The sequence below is a fragment of the Centruroides sculpturatus genome, unplaced genomic scaffold (assembly GCF_000671375.1).
Source record: "Centruroides sculpturatus isolate CEXI.00-Female unplaced genomic scaffold, Cexi_2.0 scaffold1052, whole genome shotgun sequence".
In the NCBI taxonomy this organism is placed as follows: domain Eukaryota; kingdom Metazoa; phylum Arthropoda; class Arachnida; order Scorpiones; family Buthidae; genus Centruroides; species Centruroides sculpturatus.
In genome coordinates, this window is record NW_019385255.1 from 187,024 (window position 1) to 199,343 (window position 12,320).

At 31.2% G+C, this 12,320-nt stretch overlaps 1 protein-coding gene across 1 annotated transcript in view; it reads left to right on the forward strand.

Moving 5' to 3' along the window:
- The window catches only part of LOC111636781 (plexin-A2-like), a 111,570-nt gene that overhangs the window by 19,215 nt on the left and 80,035 nt on the right, over positions 1-12,320 (forward strand). Inside the window, exons 2-3 of the mRNA XM_023382109.1 lie at positions 263-1,429; positions 9,168-9,350. Of these exons, the coding sequence (XP_023237877.1) occupies positions 263-1,429; positions 9,168-9,350 (1,350 nt within the window). The remainder of the gene's footprint in view (positions 1-262; positions 1,430-9,167; positions 9,351-12,320) is intronic.

The window sequence follows — 12,320 nt, forward strand, 5'->3', positions numbered from 1 at the left end:
TTTTTTTATAAGAGATTATTATTTTTTTAATAATAAAAAATAAAGTCGTTAATAGGTTATTGGTTTTTGCACTTACAAATTTCAAATTTTAATTGAATTTTTTTTAATTTTTATTTTGGAGTAAACGTTTATCGGCTTTTAAAAATTAATTACAGAAAAATGGCTTGGTTAAGGAGGAGGAAATTTTCGATTTTTGTCTTGATTTTATTAATTATTCAATCATATTAATGGGAATTATTTATACTTTGTTTTATTTTTTCAGGTGAAACATTCTGAAAGTGGTGTTTGTGCCATGAAAGAGAAAAGGAAGTATTGGGGCGGGGGATGCGCCAAACTCGTGTTGATGCTTCTGTTTCAATGTTCTACGGTGCTAGCCACCAATAATTACGTCACGTTCGAAGACCTGAAGTGCGAAAAGTTTAATCACATGACAATCCACGACTACACGGAGCGAGTGTACGTCGGTGGAGTGAACAGGATATACCAACTGTCACGGGATTTGAAACAGGAAGCCATGGCTATCATGGGACAGAAGGACGACAGTCCCAAATGTCCGGTAACGCGGAATTGTCCGGACGAAATCAAACAACCGACGGATTATTACAATAAAGTCTTGGTCATAGATTATCCCCAGAGTCGCTTGATTGCTTGCGGAAGTTTATTCCAAGGTATCTGCACTGTACACAAATTAAATAACGTATCCGATTACGAAACTCCAGCAAACGAGTCCGTAGCTGCCAATAATGCCACCGCTTCAACGGTGGCATTCATAGCTCCAGGACCAAGAAATCTTCCACGGACGCACGTTTTGTACGTGGGTGTATCGTATACGGGGAATGGCCCTTATAGGTCGGACGTCCCTGCCGTCAGCAGCAGAAGTTTAGATCCCAGTAACATGTTTGCTACGGCTCATACCGGAGTCACCACCGGAACAAAAGTTACAGTTAATAGCATGTCCAGAGAGATTTACCCAATTACTTACATATACGGATTTAGTTCCAAAGGATTTTCGTACTTTGTTACGGTGCAGAAGAAGTATACTACCCCACCTAAGCCTTTCATCTCTAAGTTAGTTCGGATATGTCAGGAAGACGTACATTATTATTCCTATACCGAAGTACCGTTGGTGTGTAGGGCACCAGATGATACCGATTACAATTTGGCACAAGCCGCCTACGTAGGAAGACCCGGTTCCGAATTAGCGGTGTCTTTAGGAATAACAGCCCAAGATGATGTGTTGTTTGTTGTGTTTGCCAAGTCTAAAGACGAAGCCGATGTCTATAACAAACCTAGCTCCACTTCGGCCTTGTGCGTTTATGCTTTATCCGCCGTCCACAGGAAATTCACTCAGAATATCCAAAATTGCTTCAATGGAAACGGCGATCGCGGATTAGATTTCATCAATCCCAGTCAACAATGTCTTAATACGGTAAGTTACTGTTTATTTTATCTGTTGTTTTTGCTAAAAGAATTTTTATTATTTTGGATTTTTTATATCGATGAATTGTGCTGAATCCGTTATACATACGTTATCGTGTACCTACTTGCGGATTGACTCACTGACTGACTCATCAAAATTGGAAAGGCACTTCTAATGGAGCTACAAATGACATTTGGCACGCAGGATCATTGTGGCATTAACACAATTGAAAAATCTATAAACACCACTCTAAATTTTTATAGAAAGTGACAGTAATCTTCCCACTTAATCGAAATATACAAGTTTTACAAGTACCTCAATTTTTCCAAGTACTTTAAAAGTTCATAACAACAATAATGCACCATTGCAGAAAGAGGGATGTTCTCTGCTAAATGACAGAGATTTTTCTCGGTCGTTATTGTCTAGACCATTTCACTTAAAATTCTCGTAAAAATTAATTTTAGATGCAACAAATTCGGTAGATTTTCTTTCGAAATTTTATTATTTTAAATATAAGCGAACGAGGAGCAAATATTTAAAATAAATTGTTTGATTCTAAGTAATTTTTCTTTCTTTTTATCGGCAGATCAAATTATTCTGTCGTTAGATCCCGTTAATAATTACAGCAAGCAATTATATACAAACAAATATTCGTATTTGGGCAATTTTTCTTCCTCTTCTTCTGTAAATTTTCGTGTTTTAGTTAACAGAAATATGGAAATTGTTCAATAATAACTCGCTTCTGACTGTAATTAATGTCACGCTATGAGAAACAATATCGACAGAAACTACATCCATTCGTCTTTCTTAAGATAGATATAAACACGCTTTCGTGTTTATTATTTTTCGTTATCTAAATTCTTTTAGTTGAAAAAAATATTCGTAAAATACAGAAGCAACTGTGCAATGTATATATAACGATTCCTCCAGGAAGGATGAACCGGTTCAAAAATATGCATCAGAATTTAACAAGTATATAAATAATAATTAATTGACATCTGGCACGGATTTTGCGCTACTTACAAGCAGTTTTTTTTGTGTTTTTTTTTCTTGAGAAATCCATCAAGTTTGATACCTCCTTGTATCGATCACATAATGCTTTAGCACGATCCATTTAATTCGGTTTTAGCTACCAAAAGTTTTTAATTTGATTTTTTCTTGGGATGTTGTATTAACCTCAGAAACAACTTATCTTCGATTTGTTGAAGAAATTTGTTCGCAAATAGCGGAAGCTACGACTCTCGAAGGACCCTTATGGTTTCAGTATCCCTTCAAATACCATGGGATGGTACGGGAGCATCTAAAGATTGCCAAACACGGTTCGGTCCTACCAATTTTTAAGAATGGACACAAGGGATAGCAACGTAATCGTCACCGTGGGATTATTGTCGTCTCTCTCTTCTAGATACAGACTCCGTTTAGGTGTTCGTCTACGCTAGATTTGGACCTTTTCCAAAAAAATAAAAATCTGCAAAAAGTTTCCAGCTCAGTCTTGCTTTAAATGTATCAAAAATGTTTTGACACTAAAGCAATTCGCGATCTTCTTCAAAAATTAATTAATATAAGTTATATACATAAACTTGGCCATCTCCTGAGGATTTCCAGCGTTAAATGATTAATTTTCGAATGGCGAATGTTATATAAAAGTTATCGTGCTAAAGACTAGTAGCGGATATAATGGAAATCTGATAAACAAATGCAAGAGGCCAACTAGCAAATCCATAAACAGGAATGATCACTCTGCAATATTGGCGATTAGCTGGGAAAAGATCGAAAAATGCAATGTTCATTAATACTTACCCTCTGGCCGTTAAGAACCTTCCCATCTAACCGCTTCTACCAGTAAATTAGCGTTACCATGACAACCATATAAACATTGCCTCCTTTTTTCCACCCTGGTTTCTCTTCCACCCCTTCCCAGAATCATTTAGGAGACTTCAGACAAGTTATTCTAGACTTTAAAGCGAATTAAAAAAAATTTCCTTTTTATTCTGTCTTAACGCGGTATTACGTCAAGTGGATTAAATTTTAAGTTTACAGAAGCGTTGAGACATATTGCTATGTAATTAGTATGCAAATAACGGGTCAAACAATTACCTGATATCTTTAAAGAAAGATACCGAAGAGGAATTTTTAGTACGAACATCATTAAAACATGTTGTCGTACGCATTTTAGTGAAGGGAAAGAGTAATTGAGTTATATATCTGTTTTCCATTTTTTTCCTTTTTTTCTGATGTACCTAAAAGTGTTTATCGATTGCTGATGGATATTTTTCAATTTTTAATAATCTTTTCTTACTCTTTCTCTTTCTCAGTTCTCTCCCCTCTTCTAAGCAATCACTTAAAAACTTGTTACAGTTTAACACAATCAGAAATAATTTCCGCTTCGTTTCTTTTCTTATTTGCTAAGATTAATCATCTTCGTTGGAAGAATCTTTTCAAAGATTTATATTATATCTCCACTCGAAAAATTCTATTCTTTTGTATAATTTATATTCCTATTTTTATCAAAGGAAAGAATTCGCATTTTCGTAACTCATTTTCATACAAATCACACGTTTTATGCCGATTAAAATTTATTACAACCTTAATAAAATATACATATATATAATAATAATAACAATAAAAGTCAGGAATGTATCTTTCAGGGGTGCGTATCATGTAAGAATAATTATCATTTATCCTTAGAGCGCGAGGGTGGCAAGTGTTTGATATATATAGGGTAATAACGATCCTGTTCTAGAATACAGACCATTATACGGATTTCCCTGTAGAAATGGAACTTCCATGACTGATAGAGCGATCTTTTGTTTGTACTTTCTCGACACATCATCCTCTTCTCTTCTACCGCATCCGACAGAATTTTTTTAACTCGAATTTTCTACTAACAATTCATATTTTGAATTCTTTCGAAAATTATTCACCATTCGTGTTTTGTATTTTTAACATCAACGAAAATGTAGTTCTTTCGCTTCTTTCTTGCAATAATTTTATTGAATTTATATATATATATATATAAATTTTTTTCAAGAAGGGAAATAATATAGTCGTCACATATGATAATAACTTCTTTTTTCCGATTGTATTTTATATAGTTCTATCTCATTTTCATGCGAAATTCTCTTCATTTCCTTCTACAAATTTCTGTTGTGCGAGTTTGTCTGCACCTGCAGAGATAGAGGAAATGAGAGCAATAAAAATATTCGGCTACCCATCTGTAGATGTAAAGCTATGGCTAACACATCTTCTTTGTTGCTTTGCCTGATACTTTATGCATGTTAACTCATGAAAGGAAAGGGAGAAAAAAGGAGAATACATCCATAAAAAAAAATAAAGAAATGCGAACTTCAGCGAAAAGTTCTTTTCATAAAACTCTCAATAGATAATTATCTGAGTAAAGTTCAATTTAGAGAGATATATCTCAATTATTATTAATATTTAACAAACTGTATAGAAAAATAATTTATCATCAAACCATTATGCGACTGAACTCTATCGGAGGGTATAATTTTAAACTAATTAGATTCATTAGTATTCAGTTATTGTTCGTTGGTTATTAACATTCATTTTTAATCGAGAAACCAAGCATTTTTATCTGAATTTGTACGTCTTTCTAATTTGTCAGACTTTGCTTTTGAAGATTGATCCTATTAGTAATGCCTTCCACGCCAAATCTCACCTCGGGCACTAAACTAGACTTTAGAAAATTGTTCAAAGTCATCAGAATGTTGCGTCAGCGATCACTAAAGAGTTACATCTAAGTACTCCTTTTGATAAAAGGCATAGAAATTCTTTACGGAACAAAAACACTCTTCACTCCACTTTATCTTCAAGAAGAAGGGGTGGAGATTCTTCATTTAGATGTTTGGAAAATTACATTCTCTCCTACTAATTTATGCTTCGTTTTATCCACTGGCATTGTCGTATCGGAAAAAGAAAACTTAGCAAAATTAAGCTACCATTTTTCTATTTATTATAATATATACCAACTCTTACAACCGGATCGATAAAATTTTAACTTATTATTTTACTCTAGCGTAAACCTATCTCGTCTTTCATATTTCAATAATTGCAATGAAACTACTCCGTTTTCTATCTAAAATTCTATTATTTCTCGTCGGAAATGATGTCTTTTGAAAAGCGGCACAACGTCTTCTTCGTGCATCAAAAATTATATATATACATACATATATATATAATCTTGCCGTAAGCTTCGTATAATTCTTCAGTAATTTAAAATGTGATTACTTAATGATGTCTTCAGTTGATTGATGAAATCATATCTAGCGATTGTAAGTTGTGTTTACTTAAAATGAAATCTCATTGCGGCGTTTTCCAAACATTCAACCAACGGTAGCAATACTGCTGATGGATATAATTACTCTTAAGAATGGACTGAAGAGAAAACGAAGTTTCTGTTTGCTTTTCCTAACATCAGAAACTTCTGATATTAATTTTACAATGTTTGTTTTATCGACAGCAAGAGTCATTAGCAAGGTTTATTTTGGCTGCGTCAAAAACAAAATGGCGACGCCGGATAAGACGATGTGCCCTTATATTTCTCCCCTTTTTTAACCTTTCAAGATGATAATGGCCTTCTCTAAGCGATCATCATTCTCGAATTTTAATAATCCATTTACATACAATGTATATGATGTTATCATCATTTCGATATTATCATTTTAATCACCATTTTCTTAGAATATCTAAATTAAAACTATCATATATATATAGATATATTATCATCATTAAGAGATTATCATCGTTTTAGAATATTTGAATTAAAGCTGCATCGTACGTAATTATATACATAAATGATGATTATCATTATGGTTCTTTTATGTAGAGCTACATTATCATGTTCAAATGATCATCAGCCTCTTAGAATGTCTAAATTAAAATTCTGTAGTTTGCTATAAAAATTTTTCGACGTTAAGAATTTAAAAAAAATTACAAATCGCGGAACGAAATCATTAATTTTTCAAACTTTCCCCTCGTCTGTTGTAACAAATCTGAAGTTGTATAGATAACTAACAACCAGAAAATTACGAAGAGGAGCATATAAATATATTAAAAACCATACAGCAGCTCATAAAACTATTAAAATAATTAAAAACTATCAACATGCACGGCATTCTTGTAGTGTCATCATATTAATACAAGACGATGAAGGGGAAAAAAGAAAAAAAAAGACAAATTTTTATATTGGCCATCTACTGCGCCAACTAATGAAAAATTGAGCTATTATTCTAAGTATTCCACAGGACTTAATTGCGAATCTCTCTCTCCCCTTCTCTCTTTCACTCCCTGTACAGCACATAATGTTGCAATTTCACATCAATAATTGTAATTCAAAAAAGGTGCGGTTCGTAACAAGTTAAGAGAAGCAACCGAGTTGTCGGAAGTGTTAAAAATAATGTTTTGTCACCCGATATGGTCACCCAAGTCCATTACCTTAAATACTTACTTTACTTCAATGCCATTTCGACCAACGTTCTAATGGGAGTGGATAATGTTCAGATTGCATGCTTTCTACTCTCTAACCTCATTAGTCTCACTCTTAGCATTGCTACGAAATTGAGAGCCGAATCTACAGAGAAAAAAATTAAAAAAGAAAATATATATATAAATATATTGGCTTATGTCTACAGTAACTTCAACTGCATATTGCAATGCATGGATTGCGCTTTGCGGCATTCAGAAAAAAGTAAATTTTATGCCATAAAAACAATTGCTTTACATTAACGAAGTATTCTTTATTAAACTCTTAAAGATAATTTGTATTTATTTTTACTCGATTTTTGCCATTTCTAGTAGAATAATCTGTTGTTATTCTTTAATTAAAAAGTTAAAAACGTGTTCATCTTCAATTAGAAATTATCTGCGAACGATCTTTAATTACAAAAAAAAAAAGAAAAAAAAAAGAGATTTAACTCCATTCTTTTTACTATGCAAATCTTTAGAAAAGAATGTAACGTTCATGTTAATTTTTTCCCCTCTTTCTTTTTATTCCACTCACAAAAATTACTTTGTCTTTAAAAATAAAAAATAATAATAAAAAAAATGAAAAGTTAATATTTAATCTTTGCTTTTTGGAAATTCAAACTTTTAGCTAAGGTAATCCTCAACAACTTAGAAGAAGATTCTTGACATAAACGGTAAAATTATCATAATAGACTAAGGAATCCCCAGAAGTGCTTATTTGCCACCTATTTAAATATTAAAAAGCGATCGAGTTTTTTCCTTATTTTATTTTTTGATATTTTTTATTTATATATTGCCGAAAGTTACAAGATGAAAAAAGAAAAAAATATTGGTAAAAAATTGGAAAATTTTTGCTTTAAATAATATTACACCGTCGGTCATTATTCAAGAGGACTCCCACCTTGAATAACGTATTTTCCATCAGACGATTGAAATATTAATGAGTTTCTCTGAATATTTTAAGCTACTAAGTAACTATACTAAGAAAATTTTCTTGGTAATTTTCTGTTTCTCCTATTACCATCCATTCAAATGTATTACTTGTCTCTAAGAAACAGCCGTTATATAAGATTATCAAAGAAGTTTCCAGAGTGGAGTTTATTTATTTTTTTTCTTCTTTTTTTATTCATCAAATTAACTTCTTCCTAAAAATTCACTGATAAGTGTATTTACTGTTTATATAAAATTAAAGAGTTAATTAAACTCATTCTAACAAACTGTAATTTTTTTTCTTTTTCAATAATCTCTTCTTGCAAAAGAGATAAGATTAGATAATCGTTGCGATGATCAATATTAAAAAAATATTCTACAGCTATTTAATATTATTATTATTATGAAAAATTATAATGATATACTGTTTAAAATGAAGATTTTTTTGGGTTTTAATGATTTGAATAAGGTTTTATTTTTCTCTTTTAATGTTAACCTATCACACGTTATTGCTGAAAATGTATCTTGGCTGTGTGAAATAATATCGATTAGTATTTTTCTTGTGATGGAATTCGACGCTACAAACGGTTCAGTTCACAAATCAGTCAATATCTAAATATTACATAAATTTTATTGGTCAAAACTTCTACAAAACGTTATTTGCCACTGTTGCAGATTTATATAGAACGAGTATAGAGCGATCTTACATATACGTAAGACAGAAAACTGAAATTTTCGTTTATTAAAATACTTTCCTGCATTGCAGAATTTCCTACTACTCCTTTTGCATCAATTTTTGTCAGTTCATCGATCATCTTGCATTTTGTTCTCAAAATAATTTCCTTGATACGCGATTACATAAACAAACGTAATACGAAAAATTACATCTTGTACCCGATTTCTTATATCTTCGTTTTGATTATTTTGAAGGGAAAAAGTACCGTGGAAGAAGAATAAAATTGTTATTTTATTTGTATATTTTAATATTCATTTTGTAGGTAATTTGATTATTCTCGAATCGTGATAAGTAGTAGCTCGAATTTGTTGCTGTAAAATAATAGAAGTTGCTATTCGTAGATTGTTATTAGTGGCAGATCGAAATAGGTTGAAGATCAGCGAAGTGCAATAAAATGATCTAAATGTAAGTTTTAAGTTAATTAAAATGGGAAAACGGGACGTAAATTTTGAAGGCAATAACGTTTTACCAATACGACTAATTGGATTACGTCAAAATATTCAATTAAATTGATTAATTTTATTTATACGATTGGCTCCGGACGTACCTTCTTTTATTTTATTTTTTTATTAATTCTGGCTTTTATCTTTTTGACAGCAAGTGCAGATCAATGACGATTTCTGTGGAATGGACGTGAATACCCCCTTAGGCGGAAGCATGCCAATGGAAGCAACACCTGTTCTCACCTATCCCGGGGTCCTGCTGACAGCGGTGGCAGCTACTTCCACTCACGACTACACGGTGGCATTTCTTGGCACTTCCATTGGCCATTTGAGAAAGGTGAGCCTCGTTAAGAAAATGAGTTAATGGTATCCTGGCATTACTTAAATGTATTAACTTTGACTATCGGCACCGAGCAGACAGTTAAGTCCACTATAAAAATCTCTCGTGTATCCATTACCAAAGAACATGAAACGTTTTATTGAGAAGATTTTACATCTCGCCTGCGAAACCCTCAAAAATCGCCTTCTTTTATGGGTTGATCTCTGGTTATTATGGTTTGACGTCCAAAGAGTTAAACTATTGTTTGCAATACTTCATTAGACGGATAGTAATTGTTATTGTTAAGATCTGGTACGGGATTTAGAGTTAGGAAATGCCATTTTAATGGGCTTTTTAAAATACGAACTATGATCCGAGACGTTAAGTGTCGCTTTTAAACTACACTAAATATATATATATATATAGTATATATATAAGAAAAAGTTTTACTATCTTAATGTCGACTTCCAGAAAATTACGTTAGTTTTTTTTAATGATTAAAAATGGCGGAAAACGTTGGAATTTTCGTTCACGTGACTGAATAAGTTAAACATCAAATATCAAGTATCAGTTTGTTTCGGGAAGCGTTCCATTTGGTTGTTGATGGGTGAGGCAAATTGTGCTGCGAAAACATCAGCACCTCGGAGGCATAGATCATTGCCTATACATTCCTGCAATAGTATATCTTTGCTTCATTTGCATACCAGCTGGAACACATTCTCCAACCAGACAGTTAACGATGGATCAAAGAAAGACATATTGCCGACTCTTCCACGACATTAGCGATAAGCACTAGCTATTTATTTTCGCATTAGTTATTGATTCGTCTTGTTATAATAAACATTTATTAAATATTCTGTCGATATTTAATATGTTAAGGTATGTAATAATCATATATTATTTATATTTTTTTTTTGCTTCGTAAACATGACGTTAAAGAATGCTCCCGTATCATTATTCAGATTTTTCTATTGTGCGCAACACATGCCACAGTTTTACCGAAAAACGATGCCTTAATGCATTTTTCTTTCGTTTTTTATTTTGCCAGCCCAAAATTTGCTGAGGGGAGTAAAAATATAGTAGAAAGTATAGTGTATAGTAACAATGCAGTTGAATAGAGCAGAAGCTATTAGTAGTGTTATGGAGTAGTAGAGGATAGTAAATACCTTCAGTTCCTATTGTACTGTACTATTATTATTTGCTGCTTCTTATGTTATAATACTAATACTTTCTGTTCCTATTGTATCATTATATTCTTTTTAAACTTTTATGCTGGTATTTTTTACTCCTAATGTATTATTATTATTCTCTGCTTATATTAAAATATTAATATTTTCTATTCCTTATATTATAATACTAATAGCTTTTACTCCTATATTATAATATAAGGAGACACAGATAACAATATAGTAAAAGCAGAAGATACTAGCTTTATAATTTAAGAAACAGAAGATATTACTATTTTAATATAGGTAGTAGAAGGCAGTAACAACGCTATTAAAAGGAAAGGATACTACACATAAGCATCAGTAACAGAAAATTTAATATTATAGTACAAGTTTCAGATAATAACGATACAATAGGAATAGGAGATATTAGCATTAAGATATAAGGAACAACAGAAATTAATAATAGGATAGGAGAAGATATTATTATAAGGTGCAGAGAATATTAAATTAATGCAAGAATAGAAGATAGTGTAGAAAGAATTATTAATAACGTATAAAAGAGGGCAGCAATAGTACAACAGAGCACAAGATGTTAGTATATTAGTAGGAGCAGCATTTGATAGTAACATTATAGCGGAAGGAGCATATAATATAATACGACAGCAATGAAACAGTAGTAATAGAGGAAAATACAATATCCGCAATATACAATGGAAATTAATTTCCCTAAATAATTTGTCGTAGATAAAAGAGCATAAGCTTTTATATTTCATAGTTTATATAAATACTTAGTTGGAAAATTTGTATTTTTTTCTTATTTGACAGATAATAGATTTATTTTGGGATTAAAGAGTCGTAAAATCAAATCTGCCTTCATCCGCATCCGAGATGTTCGAATGTAATATTTCGTATTTCCTCTCCTGGGTTAAATTCCGCCGAATTGAATGAATTACAAAATTTGTTGGCAGAAAGTAAGACGAATGAGGCAGATAGTCAAATGAGTGTTCTATATCCGCACGTGCTCCATCCAATCATTTCCGGTTCTCTTAATGATTCCGGTTGCTTCTGATTGGCTCAATCGGAAATAAAGATGAGTCCAGGTGCAAATTTTTGGCAATAAAATGTTCTTCTGATAATCGTGTTTTTCTCCAATTTTTTCTTCTTTTCTTTCTTTTATATTTCGAAAATTTCAGATGGGAATAAGGTTGAAACATAAAATTTTTATATCCAAAAATAAAGTTTTTTTTTTCATTCTCGAAGAAATATTTATATATATATTTAAAAAAATCAATATATATTTTTATACTAAGATTAAATAAGTATATTAATGTAAATTTTAAAGTATAAAATTTAAAATTCAATCAATATTAAACCTTGGTTTGAGTATTAAATCTTATTGGTTAAGATTCAAATTCAAAATTTTGTATTCGCCCAATGGAACGTCTTCTTTGTTTTACGTATTATTTAAATAAAAAAATTATTCTAATCAAATTTCTTTAAAGAAAAATAATAATAAATGACGAAGATTATTAATTTTTAAAATGATTTTTAAAACGTATAATCGTTATAAATTGATATCATTCGAAATATTTTTGTTTTTTATTCTTTAATTTATGGTTATTAAAATAAGTTATATTTTATTTTATTTTTTTTAAATTATTGAATAAAGTAGTTAAATAATCCATAAAAACAATTTCAATTAATTAAATTGGGAGATTCTTCATCATAATAATATTAATAATAAGATAATAAAGTTAGCATTTTGTTATTGATGTTGCTCGAGGATTATAATAATCTTAAAAGTAATTAATTTTAATTT